Source organism: Lissotriton vulgaris, chromosome 10, assembly GCF_964263255.1.
Source record: "Lissotriton vulgaris chromosome 10, aLisVul1.2, whole genome shotgun sequence".
NCBI classification, from domain to species: Eukaryota; Metazoa; Chordata; class Amphibia; order Caudata; family Salamandridae; genus Lissotriton; species Lissotriton vulgaris.
Genome location: NC_141698.1, coordinates 625,334,267 through 625,361,393, shown reverse-complemented (window position 1 = coordinate 625,361,393; position 27,127 = coordinate 625,334,267). Strand labels below are relative to the sequence as shown.

Genomic DNA, 27,127 nt, shown 5'->3' with positions numbered 1-27,127 from the left:
GAAAAGGAAACACTACAACCTTGTGACACTGATGTCACGTAACACAGACTTGGTCTCTGATCCACAACTTGAATGTAGGTACTTGGTGACATAGGACTTGGAGTTTATAGGAGGAACAATAGGTTAAGGAAACAAAAGGTCAGTCGATGGAGTCACCGTCGTCAGCTGCAGAGTCGTTGATACATAGTGTAAGAGTTGATGTAAACTAATCTTTGATCATCTTAATTAAAAGGCCAGGAGATGGCCCAAGAACAGCTTCTCTTATGGCACTCGTGGAAAATAGGCAACATGAGAAGAACCCACCTAACATATGTATTCCTTCATAAAATACACGGTAAGTTGAGAAATAGGTTCCTCAAACATGTCCCAAAGGGAACCTGTGCAGAATATTTACATTTGCTTTCTTGATTTCTGCTTTCTTTGGAGGGTACAGGAAATGCAAAAGATTGACAAAGACTTCGAAAAAGTGGAGCGCCACTTCAACATGGCACAAGCATCTGATTTAAGAAATTTGAAATTCTAGGAAATTCACAGCAGCTCCAGCAAAGACTGTTGAAGGACAGTCACTGCCTTGCCAGAGTGCAGATGATCACTGCAGTCGAGCCACATCTTTGACATCTTCCTCAGACCTTGGTTCCGGCAGCTCTGGCTTATATTTGCATCCCTGAGCAGCTCAAGGGAATTCTAGCAAGAGTAGGTAAGACATATAGTGAACTCTGGATTTTTACTTTCTCCTCACTGTTCCTCTTTCAGTTGTCTGGTGTGCTTGTGCCATGTGCGGCTATCTGACTGTTCCCCCAGATTTCCCCTGCTGATTTTCCTTTATCACCTCCAGATAATCCAAAATGTTAATTTAAAACTTTTAAATGGAAACTTTGTCTGAAAGAACACATTGTTATCAGGCAGGTGAGTCACCCTCCATTGTGCAATGTGTTCTAGTATACAATCTCCACACCAGGCAGCACTTGGGATATTAAGAATTCATCTGAGCCTAAGCAGTTTTTTTTGCCTATTTGCTTTAATAACGATGTGGATGTGATCCATATCTGGTTTTGAGACGTAGTTCAATCCCCAAAAGTAGAGACTTTCGAGAGTAACTTGTATTTACATGTATGGTGTTGTCCATCACCTATGTTACTAATGCTCCGCGGGGGGAGCTTTGTGCCAAGAAATATTCCTGCAATCCTAAACATAGGTCTCTGAATAAAAATGTTTTTCTTTCAGAAATCCCCAGTACAGAAAGGGGAAGATGTTGCCACGAAAAGGCAGCAGAGGTAGCAGAGGGCTAAGAATATATGCCCAGCCCTCCCACCCTGTTAATTGTTACATTAAAGTTAAGAGTCAGATCATGTAATAATAACTGCAGAGGCCAGAACACAAGAGGTTTTGCTGCACACTAGTTACCAATGACACAGGGGAACTGACTATTTATGGAGTCTGTCAATCAGCAAGATGTTTTCTGGTGAAACATAGGAACCGCTGACCTTGAAAGGAACAGTGGACAATGGAGAAAGGATGCGGCTTGAAGCCTATAAGCATCTGGATCCACCAGCGCAGTGGTACTGGGATTGTGCAGGAGGAATAGAGTCAGAGATAGTCAGCATCTAGAAAAAATAATCCTTCTACCCAGTGGTTTAGTCCAGCCCAATGTTTCTGCTCTTACACTTGCAAGTGATGAGACTTGCTTCAATGGGCAAACAGCAATGCACATGTTAGTGACACTAGAAGTCAATATTGTCCTCTTTACTGTACACTATCCCTTTTGCAAAAACATGGTTTTCAGCACTTCAACAAGACAATGTATGTCTTTGTTGCCTAAGAGTCTTTGATCCAATGAAACAATGTACAGAACCTGAGAAAAAAAATGAAAAGTACTGTCCCTGCAAAGACAAAAAACACCTGAGAAAATGGTCTCCATGTACTGACACCATTAAACTGCGGCTGCAAACACACTTCTATTAGCAATGGGATGTGAGAAATAAAAGAAAATGGATGATGACGTTTACAAATAATTAAGAGGGAGCAGAGTTCTGTAAGAGGGATGTGTGTTTGCCAGGCCTCTGTCATTTGAGGATTCAGAAGTAATTTATTGTTCTTGTCATGCAGTGGTGTGTTTCCCTTAAAATAAGAGCAGAAATGAGATGGATCGTCTCGTACATTCTGTAAATATATATCACAAATACAAAAGCTGAAAGCAAAAACATCAACAGTATTCTCCATCTTCTTTATTTTCCGATAATATTATGTATGAAAATAGGATACAGTAAAATGGTCAGTTAACTTCACTAACGATCTGATGGATACTCACTCAAACTGCAGATCCCTGGCATTCGGGTTATTTCCACGCACGAAAGGGGATCTAGATTTTCTATAGCAATTGTTTCTGCACACCGACAGGTCACACGGCCAAACTCTGCAAAGGCCTTACTCTTCCCCACAACTGATTGTGCTGAGCTGCATATAAATGCCAGTCCTCAAGGTTTCTGCACTTGTAGGTATATCAAATATGTTGCTCTCTTTGGTTTCTCAAACGTTTGATACGTCAGCTCTTGCAGAACCAACTGAAGATAAAGGACATCTGATGTGGATTGGTAGTGAGTGTAGTATTTCTGCTTAGTCATATTAGATTAGTATGTGTTTGAGATGAATACTGATTATTATATTTATAGTGCTGTAAGTATTTTGAAAAGGAAACACTACAACCTTGTGACACTGATGTCACGTAACACAGACTTGGTCTCTGATCCACAACTTGAATGTAGGTACTTGGTGACATAGGACTTGGAGTTTATAGGAGGAACAATAGGTTAAGGAAACAAAAGGTCAGTCGATGGAGTCACCGTCGTCAGCTGCAGAGTCGTTGATACATAGTGTAAGAGTTGATGTAAACTAATCTTTGATCATCTTAATTAAAAGGCCAGGAGATGGCCCAAGAACAGCTTCTCTTATGGCACTCGTGGAAAATAGGCAACATGAGAAGAACCCACCTAACATATGTATTCCTTCATAAAATACACGGTAAGTTGAGAAATAGGTTCCTCAAACATGTCCCAAAGGGAACCTGTGCAGAATATTTACATTTGCTTTCTTGATTTCTGCTTTCATTGGAGGGTACAGGAAATGCAAAAGATTGACAAAGACTTCGAAAAAGTGGAGCGCCACTTCAACATGGCACAAGCATCTGATTTAAGAAATTTGAAATTCTAGGAAATTCACAGCAGCTCCAGCAAAGACTGTTGAAGGACAGTCACTGCCTTGCCAGAGTGCAGATGATCACTGCAGTCGAGCCACATCTTTGACATCTTCCTCAGACCTTGGTTCCGGCAGCTCTGGCTTATATTTGCATCCCTGAGCAGCTCAAGGGAATTCTAGCAAGAGTAGGTAAGACATATAGTGAACTCTGGATTTTTACTTTCTCCTCACTGTTCCTCTTTCAGTTGTCTGGTGTGCTTGTGCCATGTGCGGCTATCTGACTGTTCCCCCAGATTTCCCCTGCTGATTTTCCTTTATCACCTCCAGATAATCCAAAATGTTAATTTAAAACTTTTAAATGGAAACTTTGTCTGAAAGAACACATTGTTATCAGGCAGGTGAGTCACCCTCCATTGTGCAATGTGTTCTAGTATACAATCTCCACACCAGGCAGCACTTGGGATATTAAGAATTCATCTGAGCCTAAGCAGTTTTTTTTGCCTATTTGCTTTAATAACGATGTGGATGTGATCCATATCTGGTTTTGAGACGTAGTTCAATCCCCAAAAGTAGAGACTTTCGAGAGTAACTTGTATTTACATGTATGGTGTTGTCCATCACCTATGTTACTAATGCTCCGCGGGGGGAGCTTTGTGCCAAGAAATATTCCTGCAATCCTAAACATAGGTCTCTGAATAAAAATGTTTTTCTTTCAGAAATCCCCAGTACAGAAAGGGGAAGATGTTGCCACGAAAAGGCAGCAGAGGTAGCAGAGGGCTAAGAATATATGCCCAGCCCTCCCACCCTGTTAATTGTTACATTAAAGTTAAGAGTCAGATCATGTAATAATAACTGCAGAGAGGCCAGAACACAAGAGGTTTTGCTGCACACTAGTTACCAATGACACAGGGGAACTGACTATTTATGGAGTCTGTCAATCAGCAAGATGTTTTCTGGTGAAACATAGGAACCGCTGACCTTGAAAGGAACAGTGGACAATGGAGAAAGGATGCGGCTTGAAGCCTATAAGCATCTGGATCCACCAGCGCAGTGGTACTGGGATTGTGCAGGAGGAATAGAGTCAGAGATAGTCAGCATCTAGAAAAAATAATCCTTCTACCCAGTGGTTTAGTCCAGCCCAATGTTTCTGCTCTTACACTTGCAAGTGATGAGACTTGCTTCAATGGGCAAACAGCAATGCACATGTTAGTGACACTAGAAGTCAATATTGTCCTCTTTACTGTACACTATCCCTTTTGCAAAAACATGGTTTTCAGCACTTCAACAAGACAATGTATGTCTTTGTTGCCTAAGAGTCTTTGATCCAATGAAACAATGTACAGAACCTGAGAAAAAAAATGAAAAGTACTGTCCCTGCAAAGACAAAAAACACCTGAGAAAATGGTCTCCATGTACTGACACCATTAAACTGCGGCTGCAAACACACTTCTATTAGCAATGGGATGTGAGAAATAAAAGAAAATGGATGATGACGTTTACAAATAATTAAGAGGGAGCAGAGTTCTGTAAGAGGGATGTGTGTTTGCCAGGCCTCTGTCATTTGAGGATTCAGAAGTAATTTATTGTTCTTGTCATGCAGTGGTGTGTTTCCCTTAAAATAAGAGCAGAAATGAGATGGATCGTCTCGTACATTCTGTAAATATATATCACAAATACAAAAGCTGAAAGCAAAAACATCAACAGTATTCTCCATCTTCTTTATTTTCCGATAATATTATGTATGAAAATAGGATACAGTAAAATGGTCAGTTAACTTCACTAACGATCTGATGTATACTCACTCAAACTGCAGATCCCTGGCATTCGGGTTATTTCCACGCACGAAAGGGGATCTAGATTTTCTATAGCAATTGTTTCTGCACACCGACAGGTCACACGGCCAAACTCTGCAAAGGCCTTACTCTTCCCCACAACTGATTGTGCTGAGCTGCATATAAATGCCAGTCCTCAAGGTTTCTGCACTTGTAGGTATATCAAATATGTTGCTCTCTTTGGTTTCTCAAACGTTTGATACGTCAGCTCTTGCAGAACCAACTGAAGATAAAGGACATCTGATGTGGATTGGTAGTGAGTGTAGTATTTCTGCTTAGTCATATTAGATTAGTATGTGTTTGAGATGAATACTGATTATTATATTTATAGTGCTGTAAGTATTTTGAAAAGGAAACACTACAACCTTGTGACACTGATGTCACGTAACACAGACTTGGTCTCTGATCCACAACTTGAATGTAGGTACTTGGTGACATAGGACTTGGAGTTTATAGGAGGAACAATAGGTTAAGGAAACAAAAGGTCAGTCGATGGAGTCACCGTCGTCAGCTGCAGAGTCGTTGATACATAGTGTAAGAGTTGATGTAAACTAATCTTTGATCATCTTAATTAAAAGGCCAGGAGATGGCCCAAGAACAGCTTCTCTTATGGCACTCGTGGAAAATAGGCAACATGAGAAGAACCCACCTAACATATGTATTCCTTCATAAAATACACGGTAAGTTGAGAAATAGGTTCCTCAAACATGTCCCAAAGGGAACCTGTGCAGAATATTTACATTTGCTTTCTTGATTTCTGCTTTCATTGGAGGGTACAGGAAATGCAAAAGATTGACAAAGACTTCGAAAAAGTGGAGCGCCACTTCAACATGGCACAAGCATCTGATTTAAGAAATTTGAAATTCTAGGAAATTCACAGCAGCTCCAGCAAAGACTGTTGAAGGACAGTCACTGCCTTGCCAGAGTGCAGATGATCACTGCAGTCGAGCCACATCTTTGACATCTTCCTCAGACCTTGGTTCCGGCAGCTCTGGCTTATATTTGCATCCCTGAGCAGCTCAAGGGAATTCTAGCAAGAGTAGGTAAGACATATAGTGAACTCTGGATTTTTACTTTCTCCTCACTGTTCCTCTTTCAGTTGTCTGGTGTGCTTGTGCCATGTGCGGCTATCTGACTGTTCCCCCAGATTTCCCCTGCTGATTTTCCTTTATCACCTCCAGATAATCCAAAATGTTAATTTAAAACTTTTAAATGGAAACTTTGTCTGAAAGAACACATTGTTATCAGGCAGGTGAGTCACCCTCCATTGTGCAATGTGTTCTAGTATACAATCTCCACACCAGGCAGCACTTGGGATATTAAGAATTCATCTGAGCCTAAGCAGTTTTTTTTGCCTATTTGCTTTAATAACGATGTGGATGTGATCCATATCTGGTTTTGAGACGTAGTTCAATCCCCAAAAGTAGAGACTTTCGAGAGTAACTTGTATTTACATGTATGGTGTTGTCCATCACCTATGTTACTAATGCTCCGCTGGGGGAGCTTTGTGCCAAGAAATATTCCTGCAATCCTAAACATAGGTCTCTGAATAAAAATGTTTTTCTTTCAGAAATCCCCAGTACAGAAAGGGGAAGATGTTGCCACGAAAAGGCAGCAGAGGTAGCAGAGGGCTAAGAATATATGCCCAGCCCTCCCACCCTGTTAATTGTTACATTAAAGTTAAGAGTCAGATCATGTAATAATAACTGCAGAGAGGCCAGAACACAAGAGGTTTTGCTGCACACTAGTTACCAATGACACAGGGGAACTGACTATTTATGGAGTCTGTCAATCAGCAAGATGTTTTCTGGTGAAACATAGGAACCGCTGACCTTGAAAGGAACAGTGGACAATGGAGAAAGGATGCGGCTTGAAGCCTATAAGCATCTGGATCCACCAGCGCAGTGGTACTGGGATTGTGCAGGAGGAATAGAGTCAGAGATAGTCAGCATCTAGAAAAAATAATCCTTCTACCCAGTGGTTTAGTCCAGCCCAATGTTTCTGCTCTTACACTTGCAAGTGATGAGACTTGCTTCAATGGGCAAACAGCAATGCACATGTTAGTGACACTAGAAGTCAATATTGTCCTCTTTACTGTACACTATCCCTTTTGCAAAAACATGGTTTTCAGCACTTCAACAAGACAATGTATGTCTTTGTTGCCTAAGAGTCTTTGATCCAATGAAACAATGTACAGAACCTGAGAAAAAAAATGAAAAGTACTGTCCCTGCAAAGACAAAAAACACCTGAGAAAATGGTCTCCATGTACTGACACCATTAAACTGCGGCTGCAAACACACTTCTATTAGCAATGGGATGTGAGAAATAAAAGAAAATGGATGATGACGTTTACAAATAATGAAGAGGGAGCAGAGTTCTGTAAGAGGGATGTGTGTTTGCCAGGCCTCTGTCATTTGAGGATTCAGAAGTAATTTATTGTTCTTGTCATGCAGTGGTGTGTTTCCCTTAAAATAAGAGCAGAAATGAGATGGATCGTCTCGTACATTCTGTAAATATATATCACAAATACAAAAGCTGAAAGCAAAAACATCAACAGTATTCTCCATCTTCTTTATTTTCCGATAATATTATGTATGAAAATAGGATACAGTAAAATGGTCAGTTAACTTCACTAACGATCTGATGGATACTCACTCAAACTGCAGATCCCTGGCATTCGGGTTATTTCCACGCACGAAAGGGGATCTAGATTTTCTATAGCAATTGTTTCTGCACACCGACAGGTCACACGGCCAAACTCTGCAAAGGCCTTACTCTTCCCCACAACTGATTGTGCTGAGCTGCATATAAATGCCAGTCCTGCATGCTGGTATAAGTTTTGTCTTGCACTTTACCAATCCAAGAGTCCCCACCACAGAAAAAGCAGAATGTATAGTGATGAGGAATCTGGTTAGAGTACCCACCAAAATAAACATTACTGAAGGCAAGTAACTTGTTCTTCTGATGAATACTTCTAACAGCAGGTTCGTCACCTTCAAAATACATACCCAAGCAGTGACTTCCAAAAGGTGGATTGTCTGAGGAGTGGCCTAATACCAAAAGTGTGTGCAGAAGCTTGCGGTCATAATGGGCTATGCAGACTTGACTGTTGAGGCAGTAGTGCTTGGTGAATGTATGCATGGACACCTAGGTAGCCATTTGGCTAATGTATAGGACAGGAACACCCCTTGCCAATGCCATCGAGGACTGAACCTCTAGGACCTCAGGGGGTTTCTACCTGACCCGGGTAGTGCACGTCTTAATGCACAGGATGATCCACCAGGAAAGGGTCCTTTTTTGCACTGCTTTCCATTTCCAACACTAGAAATGTCCAGAAAACAAACAAAAAATGGTCGTCCACCCAGTATTCCTTATTGTGTTCTGTATAAAAACTGAGAGCTCTGCTCAGATCAAACCAGTGGAGCCTCTCCTTCTCTTTCCAAGGATGTGACAGAGAAACAAAGCAGGAAGGGTAATGGACAGACCCACCTGGAAGGCTGAAACAACCTTTGACAGAAAAGAGGCCCATGTGCTAAGTACCAATATTTCAGGAAAGAGGGCGGTCTGTGTACAAGGGTTGTTTTAATAGCGCTTGCAACCCACGGACATGGCTCACAGAAGTGATTGTGATTAGAAAAAACAGTCTTGATGGTAGGGAGACAGAGAGCAACCGCTCATAGGCTCGAATGGCAAACCGATTGGAAAGTGAGGATGAATCTACAGTCCCAATGAGGTATAATGAAGGGCTTTGGCAGAGGCAAGTGTTTCAAACCTTTTAGGAACCTCATCACAAGAAACTTGTATAATCAAGGTTAGTCACGGAAACTTAAAAATATAGAGAGGGCAGCAAGGCTTCATAGAGGGCTGACATAGCCTTTATCTCATGGGTCCGATGCCGAAAGATCCAAGGCCACAGTGAGCATTTTTAATTTGTCTTTCTGTAAAAGGGTATTCAGGGGGCAAAACTCAAAAATTTGTCTGAACCCTCTGACCTTCTTGAGCAGCAGGAACTAGCACGAGTAAAACCTCTCACCCTTTTCCAAATCGGGTACTCTCTTGATGGCCCCCTTGGCCAAAAACGACTTGAGTTACAGCAGATGGATCATGGCATTATCTACTGAAACCGGAATAGTAATGGGTGGGATGCAAGGGAGGTATGATAAGAATGGCAGAGCATATCCTTTATGAACAATATGTAGCACTCACCAATGTGAAGTGATAGATATCCAGCTGGTTAACCTTTCCCTTACTGGCTGTGTATAATCAAGCAAGGGGATATCGAAGCAGCTTAGAAGCCACTGCAGCAACCTCCATAACCACATACTTATGAACCGCAAAAAGTCTGTGTCTACCGCTGAACTGGTTGTGGGGGCTGTGACTGTTAACTGACAAGACACCTGCATATAGCCTCTGACTTTTCTGTGTTACTGGTAGAACTGGCAGCCAGGTCAAAGTAAACCTAGGGAGCGGGCCAAAAAGCAACCAGCGTTGAAACGTTCTCATGCCAAATGTGACTTCTCTTCAGAGAGTCTGGTTCCATCAAAGATTATGTCCATTAAAGATGTCTGAATGTCACTAGGAAAACCAGCAGGATGCCTGAGCAAAATACTGATGCCCATGGACATAGGCTGTTGTGTCAAGACTGGTCCTCAATATGTATTTGGAAAAATGTTGCTAGTCCTGAATTGTTCGGAAAAGGGTGGCTCTTAATTCGTCATGGACAGCTACAAAGATCTTGCTGGCCATGTCCCACAGGGTACATATATAACAGCCCAGTAGACAGACAGGAAAAACTGACAGAGGAAAATACTCTTTTGCAGAACTCGACAAAGTTACTTGATGCCCTTTTTAGCGCCACAGAAGGGAATATGTTTGGGTTGGCCTTCCTCATTGTTTATCACTAAACATTCCAGACTCGGATGCTGGATAAAAAAACCTGGGTCACCAGGGGATGGACTGTTTCATCTAGCTGCTGGGCAACTGACAGGGGGAGTCTAACACAGCTCTGTCAAAGTAGCCATTAAGTGTCTGTTAGGGCACTGGTGAAAGCAAGCAAGAGCTCTGATGCTGCAGACCCAGGCTGTACAATTTGCGTCACAAAGTTTGCTTTTTTTTCAATAGTAGATAGTAGTAAATCAAGTACTTCTGCTGCCCTGCAGACAACCATGTTAAAGAAGGGAGACGCTATGGACCATTCAATCCGGAAGGCTGCATAGATTTCATTACGTGATATGGTATAGTGTGGGCCATTGTTGGCTCTGGGTGTCTGGATCAGATCCGGAATTGGCATCTGTATGGTCAGGACCAGTGAGGCCTCAGTGGCTGGAGTGGAACTGATCACTGGAGATAGGAGGAAGCCAGTGCAGTTTGTGTGTGTAGGGTAAGGATCTGCCCGCAGAAGCGTAACTGGTGGTTCTCGCGGTTACAAGGGGCCAAAGGCACAATAGAGTGAGCCAGCATGGACTTGACAATGTAGATCACAGCTTATTTGAAGACCTCTGTCTACTGTGGGAGTCGGAGACAACCCTGGACAATGGGGCGTGCCTCGGCCATCTTTGACTAACCCGCCTTGACTAACCCTACTGGGACCAATAGGACTTGGGTTTAGGCTTACCAGAAGACCTGGATTGCAACTGGGTCTTGGCGCAGAAGTGGCCTCACGATTTGGAGCAACACCCCTATGATTGTTCTACATGTGACTGCTTTTTGTGCTCCATGAGAAAGAGTTTTGTTCCAGCTCCATCATTGCCTTCAGGTGAGTCAGGAGCATTTGTCCCAGGACTCTGAATCATGACCAGAAACTAGACATCAAAGACAAATATTGTGCATATCTGTGACCGAGATCTCCTTCCTGCATTCGTAGCACGGTTTAAAGCCTGTTGCTAGGAAAGGGGAGTAGTGAGGAACACTCTTCCCTTATGCACACTATACTGAATACATTGAATTTTGGCATTGGTATAACTGTCCAAATTGGGAGCAGAGCTGCGGATCTGCATCGAAGGGCCATCACTTCCAGGCCATCCAATACCTTAGCAGAGAGTGACAGCAGCACGTATTGGCGTGTGGGAGCAATTGCGGTTGAAACTCCAGATCCAGTCTGGCACCCTTGAATTTTCTAAAGTTGAGAAATCTGTGTTGCGAAATATCCATTACGACAAGTCAACTAACCTTTGAGAGTGATTCGGCAGACTGATTTCCTTTACCACTGTGATACTGCACAATTCCTTGAAGTAGATGAAGTCTTAGAAATAACACCTTCTCACGCCCATAACTTCCCTGAAAAATACCAAAAAAAATGTAAGCAATCACAGTTCTGGTTCTGCACTTTTTCCCCAAAAAATCTGTACAGTACACATTTCTTCAGCATTATTTAGCAGTTTTCTATTTCCAACAACTGCTAACATGACCATGTCATACAAATGCCCCTTGGCAGTTAGAAAGTGAAAAAGAAAGAGAAGGGAAACAGACTGAAGAGAACAAGGAGTCTGTAGTAGGAGAAAGAATGTAATGATAAAGAGGGCCCAGGTTTAAGGAAATAAGCCACAACAATAATGTCGGAAGTAAGTATGTTTGCAAGGCCTGTCTATCAACCTGACAGATTTAAACAGATGTACTACTGCAAAACTGATGTAGCTATTCAACTTGCGGTGGAATGTGCTATTATTCCTTTATAGACACTAGTTCGAGACACATAGTAAGCATGTCTTTATACACAGCACTATCCACCTGAAAATTGTCCGTTTCAAAACAATTCCCCTTTCTTGGAGCCGCAAACACCACACATGGCTGTCTATCCTCATGGCATTCTATATTTAAAAATGAATAAATACGTAAGCCTATGTTTGTGTTTACTGAAGAGATGTGTGAAGTTTTGCATGCTGGTTGATAACAAGAAAAAAAACAGTAAATGACGTCCTGCTACAAAAAAATGTGGGAATTTCAGTTCTGTTCAACTTGTGGCTGTTCTGGTAAAGTATCTCTTGTCATATATCCCTTTCTTTTGCTATTGGGAACTGGGTGGCATCTAGGTATATTTTATGTGGTTTCCAGAAGGCCAGACCACTTTCTGGCTGTCCACATAGTTTCTTCCTTTGTTTTAAAAAAAGAGGACATAGGTAAGGTTTCCAGTTAAAACTCAGTGTTCTTATTAAAAGATTATGATACACTATGCATGCCTTTCTAATTAATCAATGGCATATCGGGTTCTCAAGCAGTAAGAAACAATGGACATTTTTTTCCAGCTGCCCAATTTAAATTTTGTAGTTATCGCTCTGATGTTATTGGGTTGCAATAGGTTCTCAGAGTTCTCTCTCCTTGCCAGAAGTTGTTTCGTTTGCAGCTTCATCTCTTTCATGGATCTGTGGAGTTGACTGTTTAAAGAGTTTGGATGCGCAAATGGGTAATGCTGTTGCTACCCTCTGCCATACATATATATTTTTTAGACTTTTATTTGTTTCAAGCGTTAAGTGCGAACTAACAGTACAAAGCATTATGGGTAATAGGATGCATAACGTAATGACCTCGGCACACAATTTCAGCGTTAATACAACAATAGATACATTAGAGTAAACAGCTAATATGGGCATAACAGTTATAATGGTTGTCTAGACTACAAGATAGACATTTAAATACATCATATCAACCTGCCACATGTAGTCCCATGCCATATTCAGCACAGATGCGTGGCCAGTCAACATTAAAGGAGAATTACAACATACAGAGACCATAACTATTTTATTAGGTGGTTACTCCCTTGGGTGTATTGGTGCCTCCAAATAGCCTCTTAGTGGATCACAGGTATCTTTAGGCCTGCACTGCTGCAGTTGTAACATTGCATAGCTACAGTGGAGTCATCCCAAATCCATGCCATAGCTACTCTTAGACTGGCCAGTAGTAGGAGCATGGCTGCAAGTATTCTGGTCGGTATGGTGACACCCTCCACATATCTCAGAAGTAGGAGTGAACACAATTGTACATCCTGCAACAAGCCGCTGACCCAGAGGGTGCAGAACCTACATGTGAACGCCTTTATGTGCTGCAGAACTCCACAGGATGATGAGAAGCAGGGTGAGAGCAATTGCACTATGTAGCCATCTTGGTGCATGGCTGGCCATGCCCTGCCATACATTTAGAGATGGGCTGCTTCAAAACTGAATGGGTTTTATTGAATTCCAGAAGACAGTGTTTCGGATCACCTGTGGTGGTTGGTAATCCTGTGTTTTAGAATTTCTATGGGCATCCCCAACTGGTTTGTGGGTCTTCTCATGCAGTGATTTCTAGGAGTACTGGGGTACCAGAAATAGGCCTTTATACTGATATTGCATTGTGCCCTTAGGTGTTGTGGACACATATTTACAGAATATTGGTAGATAAGCACCAATCCTGACAATTCCTAATGTGTAGAATCTCATGGTCTCATGGCTGGGAGACAGACTGTTTGGCAGGGGTGGACCTTCATCAGGTTTTGGTAAATAGGGCGGCATTAGGACATGTCTTCTACCCTGACCAGTTTGCTATGTCTTCTACTAGATCTTCGAAACACCAAGAATAGCACCCCCTGGGCCATGACCACAGACAGAACTGATTCATACCAATGCCAAGTGGGTACACAGCCCAGAGAACCAGTGAATGACCAGCACTACTTTCCCTCTTTCCCTCCCATGTCCTTGAGGTGTAGCGATAACTGTGGTGAGACATGTGAAATCTCACCTGTGTCCCATGGTAGAGCGGTCACCCTTTAGTGTACTACACAGTACAGTGCAAGGCCACAAAATGAAGAGCGAAAGATGGGCGCTATGGACTTCATCCTCTCATCTCACCCACTGCTTCAGTGCATGTGTGCTAACACACATACACGGATATCAAAAGAGCCACCCAATAATCTCCTCGGGACTGGGTATATTCAAAAACAAAAGCACAATGTCCCTAGAGGAACCATTTGAAGAATATTACTCAGTTGTAACAATGTCACATACATGAACATTTAGTCTGAATGGCCACAGGGAATGAATGTAGATATACCTGACTGTATCAAAACAGTATATTTTTTACTCCACTTCAAACATTAGCAACTTAGTATCTGGCAACAAACCTACTACCAACAAAATCACCATTATTTAGTAGTAGTATATAAAACATCTTTCGCAACAGTTATGGATAATCAAGAAAACCATATAAATAAGAATTAAACACAACATAGTCAAATTAACATCCAATATCTGTAATGAATATGCGAAACGATGCTAGGCGCTCGTACTTTACAGACGGGTGTCTGCGGACCCAGTGAGGCCATTCCTTATGCTCTGTCAAGCAATTGTGAAGCTTATCTTACATGACTTTTCTGTTCCCACATTCTACAGTGTCTGATTAAAAAGACATATGTATATGTGCAACTTTCTGTCCTGGAGATGGTCCCAAGAATTTGTTAAACCAACGAGGGAACCGAAACGTTGATGCCTAGCATCGTTTCGCATATTCATTACAGATATTGGATGTTAATTTGACTATATGTTGTGTTTAATTCTCATTTATATGGTTTTCTTGATTATCCATAACTGTTGCGAAAGATGTTTTATATACTACTACTAAATAATGTGTGATTTTGTTGGTAGTAGGTTTGCTGCCAGATACTGTAAATGTAAATGTAAATGTAGGTATACTTATATAGCGCAACCTGTCACCACAAAGGGCATCCTGGCGCTTGCCTAGGGAACCCGTCCTGGTATTCCCCTGTGAGAAGCCCCGACAGGGTGTCCACAGGGTGAAAGTCAGGCATCCCGCCGCGAGGGGCCATTGAGGAGATTAAGCAAGCTATTGCCCAGAGTCGCAGAGTGTGAACCCATGAGTCGAGGAGGCACCGGGACGAGAATTATCGAGTCCGTGGAATTTTTAGCCCAAGACCCGCCGGGGCGGGGAATTGAACCCTGGTCCAGGACCGATCTCAGATTCCGGGTCTGCCGCCCCTAACCCCTGAGCCACACTTCTCCACTAAGGGGGTCATTATGATGAAGGGCGGACGTAGTCCGCCCGCCATCCTAGCGGGACTCGGGACCGCCCGCCATAAGGGCGGGGGTGGTATTAGGATGTACCCGCCACAGTGGCGGGCACATCCTGCATGTTAAGCATTGTGGCAGACGGTGCTCTCAGCACCGCCCGCCACAATGCTGAAAAAGCACTTTCACATTTGCATTTACAAAGCGGCAGGCACCGCGCTGTGCCTGCCGCTTTGTAAATGCAAATGAAGGGGGGTACCACAGGTACCCCCCCCGTGTGCTCCCCCCTACTCTACTTCACTCTGGGGGCCCGCACGGGGCACCCAGAGTGAAGTCCGCCTGCCTTTCCGTGGCGGCATTGCCAAAAGCCCATCATAATATGGCTGGCGGTGTCTGATAGACACCGCCACCGTATTATTCCTTTTCCGCCCCGGCCGCAAGGCGACCGGGGCGGAAAAGTAGCGGGCGGTGTTTTTCTCCGCTGCGGTCCCCCAGCCATTGTAATATGGCGGGGGGGAATTCAGGGAAGGATGTCGGGCGGATTGCCCCCGCCAGGCTGCCGGTGGCTACCGCCAGCCTGGCGGGGGCAATCCGCCCGACATCCTAATGACCCCCTAAGTTGCTAATGCTTCAAGTGGAATAAAAAATACACCGTTTTGATACAGTCAGGTATATCTACATTCATTCCCTGTGGCCATTCAGACTAAATGTTCATGTATGTGACATTGTTACAACTGAGTAATATTCTTCAAATGGTTCCTCTAGGGACATTGTGCTTTTGTTATTGACACACATACACTTCCCCTCCATTTCCAATTCTACTATTCCAAAGGGAAAAGTAGACTATTAGCAATGGAGATGGCATGTTGATTATTTTTTTTTAAACATGTTAGTACACAAGACTTTCCAAATGACTGTAGAAGTGTGAAGAGAAATAAGCGTGGATGGTACTACAAATTGGTCAACTTACTTTGAAACATATGCAGAAGACAACAGAAATTTTGGAGGGCAAAGAAAGAAGAAGGAGGAAAAGAAACAAAGAAAGGAGGAGAAAAAAATAACAACAGTAAGGTGCTGGGGGTTAGCCATATTTGAATGAAGATGCCAAAATTGCAGATCAATGAAGAAATATAGGGAGATCCGGAGAAATCCCACATATTTAAAACTTTAAGCTTGTAAGAACTACGTGCAAACTCTTAGTTACCCCAAGAGATCCAGTGATGTTCATAGAGTGAAAGGCTTTTGCAAACTATGCCATCAACCTGTTGCATTCTCCGGATGACTAAGGAGTGAGAACCATATCCCTTTAAAGATATCCACTAAGACTTGCACATAAAACTCTTTCACACTAAGCCATTCAGTAGAGTTCAATCAGCCATTTGCCAAGTGTCTCAGTATGCAGACCTTTCCAACAGCCAGAGAAGTGTCAATGCACACTTGCAAGTGGGACTTCGTCTGGCACATAAATTCTAATAAAAAGTGAAAACTTCACAGATAAGAGTGACCAATAGGCATAAACCTAGCTAGACCGTAATTGCATGCATCCATGTCTTGTAATCACCAGACCTTTTTGGAATTATCTTCTTTTTCAATGCCAAGACGCATCTTAATTTAAACATACTTGTGCTCTTGGCCAAGCTTGTCCCGGGCTAACCTGCTGGTCTCTGATGAAAAAAGTATCTGCTTGTACAAGCAGCAAAATAGTGATTTATTTAAAAAAGCAGGGTTATTGTCCGCTTGTGCACTTAGAACCTGAGCAAGCACAATATCACCTGAAGCAAATGATGTTGAAGGTCCTGTAGAGTTGTCTAGGTCCCTAGCATAAGCCAACTCTACCTGTACAAGCCATTGCAGATGCAAGGATCTAAGGTGTCAGCACACTACTGTGGTACTCATACTATATTGTTTATTTCTGCGCCGGCTGAACTCTTTGCTGCAAAGTTTGCAGGTCACGTACTTTGCAGACACCTTCTTGTCACCTGGCCTCATATCAAAGAATTACCACACCAAGGATTCCTTCGGGGACTGTGGTGGTGCAGAAGATGAAGATATCTTTCTGTTCAAAGTGAAACAGGATAGGAGAGCAAGCCAAATATAAGTACTCTCACCAAAGTCCAATAGTGAAATATAGCAAAATAGGATGGAATCATCTTCTTCTAAGTAAAGACATCCATATGAACCAATCAGATTCCTTTCTTAGGGTGTGTTTCCTCCTATAGACCTCTTGTAAGAAATAATTCTTCCTTTATATCTTCTGTAGAACAGTACATAATAATTCTACCTTAAACAACATGTCTAATGTTCCATTTTGTTAAAAATTGCAGTAAACACTATAATTAACTCAATTGTAAATGCAGGATCTCTGCTAGTGGTTTATGAGAGCCAAACTGGAAGTACAGCACCCTCTGAGTCCACGAAGGGATTGTGCATGTGGCTACTGCGAGTGCCTCGCGAGAGCCATCACCTTATTATAAAAAATAAATAATCAACCATATTTTATTCACTACTGTATTTTAGATTAGCATTAAATAGCAATTTGAAACATTATAGAAGGCAAAGAAATGTAGAACTTTACGATCTCATGAGAGTCCTGCAAGCATCTCGCGAGAGTAATGACACCTCAAAAAAGATTGCTGGTCGGCCTCCTTGTAACGCAGCCGCATTCTGAGCCGGGGTGTTGCCTGGTTCCCTGACCGCAATGCCTGGTTGCCGCGACGGCTGCAGATGGAGTGAGCCCCGCGATGGTGGTCGCGTGGGCCTCGGCCGGGGCCTGAGGAGTGGGGCTTGCCCCGAGCATTGGCGATCCCCAAGCCCCTTGATCTTCAATGGGGGAGCCGAGAATACCGGCGGCCTGATTGGGTCGCGGCGATCTGCTGTGGCGGTACCGGGAGTGCAGGGAGCAGCCGGCTGGCGCCTTCTAGGAGTTAACTTTTGCCTCGGCCGCATCATACACAAAACCCTGGGGGTGCGGAGGGACCCTGCTCCTCTCCTGTGTCCGCGCCCAGCCTTGGCGCATGAGTACCGCCGCATTGCTGGGAAAGTAGCCCGATGACGGCCATCGCTTTTCCTCTCCTCGCTTCTCCCCCCCATTTGCGAGTTTGGGTTTGCCGGGTGATCGGCGGATTTGTCGGGCCGCAGAGGGGTGAGCCTGCATTCCGGCCGCAGTGCAGGGGATCAGTGAATTATTTTGACCGGCTGTCAGCTGGACATTACGGTGGACTTTGCTGGGGCGGCCTCTTGATGGGGGGGGCAGCTGGCGGGGAGCGCTGAGTGCATCGGCGGCCAAATCGGGTTGCAGCGATAGAGGTGCAGTGGGGAGCATCGCCGGGGTGGGCGGCCTGGTTGTGGTCAGCGCCCCCCAAATCCATCGTTTGGGCCCAACACATTCTCTTCCCCCCCTCCGTCTGCTTCTCTTCAGGAGTGTGTTCTTTGGGGGTTTGGAGGTTGTGTCGGGCTGCTGGGGGGTGGACCTCGTGTCTGAGGTGCCTCGGGAGAGTTCATTTGGGCAGGCCAGAAGGGGGAGAGCCTGAAGGGAGACCTGTCCCAGTCTGGGCATCAAGGGATTGAGACTCCGGCCTACTTCATAACAGTGGTGAGTCCATTTATTGGGGTACTCTCAGCCGGGGTCAGTGGCAGTGATTGCGCCACTATGACCAGGGATGAGCCCGACAGTGGCTCGACCAAACAGAGCACGATGGATAAATTCACGGGTCAGGGAACTCCAGCGGCGACACTCGGGGGTCTCAGAATGCGTGCAAGATAATGCAGCTCTCCTGGCCGCTATTACCCAATCCAGAGTCACCCTAGAAGCCAAGATCGGGGCAGTCGGCTCCGATGAACCTGAGGAATACAGTCGTCCGTATCACGGAGACAGACAGACAAGGGTCTTGGGTGTGGAGGATGTGGTTGCCACTCTGCAACAGAAGGTATCGTACCTTGAAACTACACAACAGAGCCTGGCTTCGAGGGTGGAGGATGCGGAGGGGAGAGAGCGGTGCAACAACCTGCGCTTTGTTGGCTTCCCAGAGGGATGCGAAAATGGGAACATGGAGCGGTTTCTTATGGACTGGCTCGAGGGCTGGCTCCCCCCTGGGGAGATCTCGAATTGCTTTGTGGTGGAGTGTGCACTTAGGGCACTGATGCAGAAGCACCCTCCGGGAGCCCGCCCGAGGCCGATTTTCACCAAACTTCTCAATTACCACGACAGAGACGTCATCCTGAAACAGGCCTGGCTCAAGGAGCCGTTGGTGTTTGACAATCTGCGTATTTTGATCTTTCTGGACTATACTAAACTAGTACAGCAATGGTGGTAAAAAATATTTCCTGCAGTTGGGTCCCCACTATCGCAGGGTAGGGGGGAGGCCAGGGACCGGGGGAGACTGCCCAGTGATTGGAGACATGTGGAGATAGTGGTATTTCACAAGCCCGGTAGACCGCCCGAGCACCATGCCTCGTATCGCCCTATTTCCCTCATGAACGTTGAGGCCAAGATCTTGGCCAAGGCGTTGGCTAATCGTCTTCGACCCGATATAACCTCGCTCGTACATCCGGACCAGGCTGGGTTTATGCCCCAACATGCTACCCGCCACAATATTAGACGAGCACATGTAGCGGTCGCGACGGTCCAGCAGGGACTGGAGGAACGGGCAGCAATTTTACTAGCAGCGTTCGATTCTTTGAGCTGGGTGTATCTATTGCACTCCTACGGAGTCTAAACTTTGGGCCGCGCTTTCTGTCCTACCTGACCCGGTTATACACGGACTTGACAGCGTTGGTGAGAATTGCAACCTGCATTCTCTGTTGGGAGGGGCACCAGGCAGGGGTGTCCGTTATCCCCATATGTTTTTGCTTTAGCAATGGAGCCCCTGGCTGCTTGGGTGCGGATGGATGCTCAGGTGTCCGGTTTTGAGTGGGCGCACGGATTGTCTGATCGCATCGCCCAATACGCCGACGATGTGTTGTTTTTCTTACCAATCTAGATAGGACGGGCCACCGGCTGTTTCGTATTATGCAGATCTTTGGGGAAACCTCGGGTCTATATATGAATCCTCGGAAGTCCACCCTGTGGGTGTTGGGAGGTGGGGGCGGGCTTGGTTCCTGGGCTTTGTTGGTTCAGGTGGTGCATGGGGGTTTGAAATATATGGGGGGTGTATCTGTCTGATTCTCCCACCACGGCATGGGAGCGAAACTTTGCACCGGTTTGGGAGACAGTGCATGAGGATATTAAGACCTGGTCCCACATGCCCCTGTACATTTATGGCCGGTCAGCTATTTTTAAGATGGTGTCGCTCCCGCGCCTACTGAATCAATTACAGAATCATCCCTATCCGATTCCCCCGCTGTGGTTCTGTCAGGTGAACTCTGCCTTGGGTCAGTTCCTCTGGGATGGTGGGGCGGATTGTGTGGCGATTCGGACTTGCTTTCCATCTACATATTGCGGGGGGCTAGCAACTTCTGATATTTGGTCTTATTATGTTGCCTCACATCTACTTGTCTTGAATGAGTGGTGGTATGTGGACAGGGCGGAACTGGCTTACACAGTGGATCAGTGCTGCATGGGCGACCAACCCCTACATACTATTCTTTACTCTGCCCCGCTGCGGCGCTCCCTACCGTCCGCCATGAGGATTGTCTTTCAGATCTGGAGGCAAGCGCTACGTAGAATGGGCTGGTGGAACAGATTGACTAGGGAGACCCCACTATGGCATAATGGCCATTTTCAGCAACTGGCAAGTCTTTGAGGGTTCTTTGACTGGGACAGCATTAGGATATCCACTTTAGGGGACGTTATGCAAGGTCTGGTTTTAAAGTCTTTTCAAGACATTTAGAAGGATTTTCAGATGCTGAAGACCCCATTTTTTAAATGTTTACAGTTCAGGCATGCTATATTCCCCTGTTTGGAGGGTCTGGACTTGCTGCCGAGGTTCAGCCTTGTGTAGGCCAAGGTATTTATGGGGTACCTCCTGGATCATAAGATTTCTAAAATCTCTTAGCCCTTGGTTACGCACTATTCCCCTTCACTGCATCATCTAAGGGAGGCATGGGAGGGAGATGTGGGTCAGATGATGGAGGAGGACTGGACAGAAGCTTCGGCTTCCCTGCGAGGGGCGGCAATTGCAATGAGACTGCGGCTAATTCAATTTAATACCTTAATCAGGTTTATTATACCAGAGCCCGGACGTGGAAGGCGGGCTTGGTGGCTTCCCCGGTGTGTCTCCGTAGCAAACACAAGGAGGGGACCCTGATGCATACTATATGGCATTGCACTGCGTTAGGACGATTCTGGAGAGGGATTCTGGCCTGTCTTTCCAAGGTGTTGGGGTGGGAACTCCCTACTTCGCCGAAGTTAGTCCTCCTACAGGTGATGGAAGGGATCGGGGCATAATTTACAAGCGTCATCTCATGCTCCTAGGTTTTATCCTGACGAAGAGGGACATAACTAGAACCTGGAAAGCAGCAGTTGCTCCCTCGGTCTCGGCCTGGAAAAATAGTATGGACTTTTGTATGGGCTTGGAGATCCCTACATTTGAAGCCAGAGGGTGTCCCCGGACGCAATATAAGATCTGGAGGCGCTGGGCATATTACCGTTGACTGGGGTCTGATCCGCCGTGGGAGACTGAAGCCAAGACCCAGTGTGACCCCCCGAGTCCCTTGTTGCGAGTCTCCCCCGCACTTTGCATTCCTTTGTGTGTTGTCCGCAATTGTTCGGCAGGAAATGGTGTTGTGGAAGATGGGCTCTTGTGTTGACCAATGGCAGTTCGAATGAGTGATATGTTGCTCCGGAATAAGGGAACGGTGCACTGGAGGGTGGGGAGGGTGGGGGAGGTTGGTTGTTTGGAAGGTTTGATTGTATTCGTATTGACTTTCATATTCTCCTGTCTTTAAAATATGTACAATGGTCAAAGTCAATTTTTGTATTTTTCATGCAGCAGTTGCTCTGGGGTTGAGAGATCTGCGTCATATGTGCTATTTTGACAAATAAAATCTGGAAGAAAAAAAAGATTGATGGTGACATATCTCAGAATCAGAGTTCAAATACCTGAGCAAATAAACACTTTCAATTGCAAAATGTATCTGTTTAATTCTCACACACATTTTACAAAGATTTTGCAAACTATGAACCATATTCTGTTTTGTTACAATAAAAAAAAACATTATTTTACTAAAATAATGTCTCAACACAACATATATTATACAGTCATTCTATCATACATACACTCACAAAAAATGAATTTACTTAAAAAAACAAAGCCCTAGAATTTCACTGAAAAAGCGAAAGGTTAAAGCAACATTAAAATTAGGTGAATTTCTCAGTGCAAGTGTTAAAGTTTTAAACAAAACAATAATAATTCTGCAGTTATAGTTAGTAGCACTAACTATAAATTGCGACCCTGCCATGCACTGCTTATGACCTCACATATGGCATCACTCATGACCTGTTCTATGACATCATTTATGACATCACTCAGGACATCTCAAATGACATCACTGATGACATCATCCAAGGTTCGTTTTGCCACATATAGCTGTATAAATTGCAATTGCCTTACACGTTGGCAAAGTTCACATTAACAATCAACCACCGATATATGGGATACCCTCATTGAGCACAGTGTTTAATCTGTATACGACTGTTCAGAGAAAGTCAAATAGTGAATGCCAATTCCAAAACAAATGCCCTACTATGAACAGCTTTATATCCGTCTCAAACCACTGACATACACCAAAGCTAAAGAAATGAAATTGATATCAGTAGAGAACTGAGTACTGTAAACAGTTTGTACTGAGTTGAGAGTTCATTCTTATCACACTGTTTGCACACAGTGAAACTCTCATGAGAAATATACCACAGTGTGTTCAAAAGAATCTACTAAGAACAGTGTACATTCTATGCCACGGTTGTCAAAAAAGACACAAGTTGCTAAAAAAAATAACCAAGATCTGAAGGGCTTAAGATCATACTACCTGCACCCCTCAACTGTGGTGAAAACTTCACAGATTTCCCTCCTTGTGAAGCAAACAAGCATGCGTACATAGGCTAGTACCTGGTGCACACACTCTTCCATGTTAAGAATAAATTGTCATGGTGACAATTCTCTCAAATGACTCAAGGTTGCTTACAAAAGTTAGTATATTCTAGGTAGAATCTTTCTCCTGATGGAAACTGTTTCTACAGAACTAAAACTTTGTGTGGAGCATAATGAATCCAAGACAACTGTTGCTTGCACAGAGAGTTACTCTTGAATGCAAACAATTATAACATGTTCAATACCTCTACACCGCTATAGTACATTAGGAGCACACACATCCATTAGCTGCACTCAAGCTGTAAATAATTACGTAGAATTGATATGGTGGTTACTAACCACTATATAGACTGTAAAACAAACTTGCACACTCATTGGAATATGTCATCAGTGATGCCATTAGTGGTGTCATTTGAAGTGTCATCAATGATGTCATAAATTAAGTCATAGAACATGTCATGAGTGATGTCATAAGTGAGGTCATAAGCAGTGCATGGTGGGGCACAAGTTTTAGTTAGTGCTACTAACTAGAACTGCTGAATGTTTTTTTAGTTTAAAACGTTTTCTTTCAATGAATATACATACATATGTACATATGTATAAGCACACACATATTGTATATAGTTATAGTTGGGGCCAAAGATTCAATGGAAAAAGCGTTTTTGTTTTGCAGATAACTTTGGCCCAGCTTGACGAATTTTCAGAACATTTGCACAAAACTTCCCCTTTTTAGTTGATGTGTTGAAAGTATCAGGGTGATCAGTCAAGCGGGGGAGTCCCAAAATGTGTTTTCCCCATGTTATGTCTTTGGGGATTTTTCATTTTCTAACACGACAACAGTCGAAGTGCTGATCGGAATTACACCCTATTTGGCAGAAAGCTAGATGCTGGTCCAGAAAGCGTTGAGATATTTAAGGTTAAAATTATACATACTGTGAACGAGAGTCCTTGCAGTGGACTTGCGGCTCCTGCTAAAATTTGATTGGTTGCCAACACTTCAACCACAAGTGTTGGAAGCCATCTTGGGACTCTGGTTGAAGCAGAGTCTCACAAAAAAAGATTAAAGCAAAAAAGAAAAAAATAGGGGCCTAGGTAGGGACACCTTGAGCTCCTGGCCATGGTGCAGGGGTCTCACTGAGAGCCCACCACAGCAAAAAAGCATTTTTTTTTAAAACAAATCTCGGAAAAACCCGCAGGAGGATACACACATTTTTCTGAGATTAAGAAGATTAAAAAAAAGAAATACGGGCTCCGCTTTCAGTTTACTTAGCCCCTAGGTGGGCCAGGTCCTGGGGGCATTGTGTACATTGGGCCCCCCCTCCTAGAGCTTATAGTAGCTCCAGGTACTGCCACCTCCCGGGGCTTTATTACAAATCAGTTTGGGGGTGCACGACCCCGCTGCCCTGGGGACCGCCACCTCCCTGGGGCATGACTTGTTTTTAGTGGGGCGGTGGGTGGGTGGACCCCCGCAGCCCTGGAGACCACCACCTCCCCGGGGCTTTTATTTAATACATTACGTACCCCCATCTCCACGGGGAAAATACAATAAAATAATTAAGGTGGCCCTTTGCGGAACCCCAACCACAGGGAACACTACCTCCCCGGGGCAAAACAAAGAAGGGGGGCCAATAATGGCCCTGGAGACAGCCACCCACCAGGGACAGCTCCTGCAATGTCCCAGGGTGTTCTCCCGGGACACTGCAGTTTGCTATGAATTCCCGCGAAGTAATAGCAAACCGAGTGTTCCGCTTTTAGCAAGTGAGAGCATTTTGCTCTCACTTGCTCAAAGCAGAGCACACTTCACTTTTACACACAGGAAGCTTCTTGTAAGCAGCTCCCTATTCCCACAGGAGGTGGAGAGCCAGCAGAGACCGGGGGGCCTTCAGGCTCCACCCACGGTCCCCATGTTTGATGAGTGGGGGCCCTGGTGGGCATCAACATTAAAAACTGAGCCCCGGAAAATGGGGTACCCAGGGTCGAAAAAGGTCCAAGAGAGGGACCATGCGCCTGCTCCCTTGTTTGACACAAAAAGAAAGGCAGGCCCAGATGAATGGGATCTGCGGGCCATGATCGGCCCAGGGAGGGGGGCCCCTTTCCTTTAATTTAACAAAATAAAAGAAACACTGGGCCCCGGGTGAAGGGATCCCCAGGATGTAATCTACCCAGGGAAGGGGAGGGGATTAGGCAGGCCGTCTTCCCTAAAAAAGATAAAATGTATTTTTTTTTTTTTAACCTCCGGCAAGTCGCCGGAGGCCACGACCTCTTAACCACCACTCTACAAATGCACCTCCTGGCGCAGTGGTGGTTGGAAAATGAAGTCCACTTGAATGGGAGGGTCTTTGGGGGCCAGCAAGCCCTCCTGTTACCTCCAGTAAGTCCCAGACAGCCAGGTTGCTGAGATGACTTAGAGGCCATGCCCTCTTTCTCCTCCACTCTGCAAACGCACTTCTGGTTGTGGAATTAATTCCACTTTACTCACGAGAGCCTCAGGACTAAGGTGGACTTCTTTCCCCAACAAGTACTGCGCTAGGAGGCGCGTTAGCACAGTGGTGCAGGGAGGGGGCGTGGCCTCTGACTACCTCTCAGCAATCCACCTGTGTGGGTCTTACTGGAGGTAACAGGAGGGGTAGACCCAGTAAACTGTCAGATTATAAGGATTAAATATAAACAAAAAAACAAACAAACGGGCAGGGCACCACGTCATGTTACAAGTGGAAACCAATAGCAAAATACATCTTCAAAGATTATTAACTCTTCGCACTACATGAACAATCATAAAAAAACAGTATTAAAATATTTGCACACATTTTGTGTTGTTCCTAGACAGTACTTGCACTTACTCAGTGTGAACTTACTTTTATATGTACAAGTCGCTCGTGGTTTTCACCATAGCATTTTGTGAAACTTTTCTGGGCAATAGTTAACTTTTTTTCTGCATCATCCAGGCAGTCAAGTTGTCCCAAGCGAAAGAAACACCATACAATATCCAGCTGCAGTACTGCATAATTGTCCACTGAGCTCAGAAGTTCAGTGCCACATTCACTAAAACAAACATAGTGCATTTAAGAACAGTGTACATACCAAAAGATTCTGTAATTGTCGAGGTGAACATATATGCCATGGAAATTTATTAATATGTCAATAGAATAACAAAATAGATTTACATATGAATGCAGAAGACAATATTATTTAGAGCTGGAAACCATATTGGAAGACACAACATTGTATTCATTTCAGTTCTATTTTAGTGGTGGTATGTATAGGGGTAAACTTAGCCCAAAAGGGTAGCAGATGCATCAACACGACAGACTCACATTTATTGAGACAGGCAAAAGTAAAAACAGAAACATACACATTAAGAAAAATAGCACATAGCTGAAACAGGGAGGAGGTGGAAGGAGGTGATGAGAAAAGAGGGGGTTAGTGAGTTCCATCCTGAATGCCCGAAGTGTAGGGGCCAGTCTCAGGGAAAGGTAGAGATCATTCCGGTGGGTGGAATCAGGACTGTAAGCAGCAATTCATGTTTTGTAAAAATGTAGTGTCTGCTAGGCCTACTGTCATCTACACTGAATGTATCATTCTGATTAGCATTATCAACAAGAGGCTTTTTGGATAAAGGATAATATTGTACGCCATTCTCACAATTTAATTGTGCCATAACGTTGCCAGAAAAGAGGTCAGACTAGCTAATAAGGTTTAGTGAACTCCCTCTCAACACAGATTGCGAAGAGTTGCCGGAGGTGGCAGTGCAAGTGGTTAGACTTATTGTAAGCATCCTCCCATCACCTTTGTGAGTTTATTGCACCGCCCTATGTGGCCAAGGTATGCCAAGACATTGGTTCCTTGTTCACTGTCCCAGTGAAACCATGTTAACTCCGACTGAAAAACCCTAAACAAGGCGAAAACGGTCTTGGGTGCTTGTATTCCATTTTGGAGAGGGCCTGGACTGTTCCTACTGGAGCAGGGTCAAAACTGATTTGCATCTGGCTGGGTCTTATCTGATAAGGCGTGGTGGGCAAAAGTACAATGGGTTGGAATGCTACCTTGAGTGATTGCCAGTGGCTAGATGTACTGCAAGCATCC

General features: G+C 44.4%; 1 protein-coding gene across 4 annotated transcripts in view; it reads right to left on the bottom strand.

The window, feature by feature from the left end:
- Positions 1-27,127, bottom strand: part of NUB1 (negative regulator of ubiquitin like proteins 1) — a 398,514-nt gene that overhangs the window by 132,481 nt on the left and 238,906 nt on the right. For all 4 annotated transcript variants that reach the window (XM_086941460.1, XM_086941462.1, XM_086941461.1 and 1 more), the window contains 2 exons: positions 25,900-26,086; positions 11,194-11,301 (listed from right to left, as the gene is read on the bottom strand). In XM_086941460.1, the coding sequence (XP_086797586.1) occupies positions 11,194-11,301; positions 25,900-26,086 (295 nt within the window). The remainder of the gene's footprint in view (positions 1-11,193; positions 11,302-25,899; positions 26,087-27,127) is intronic.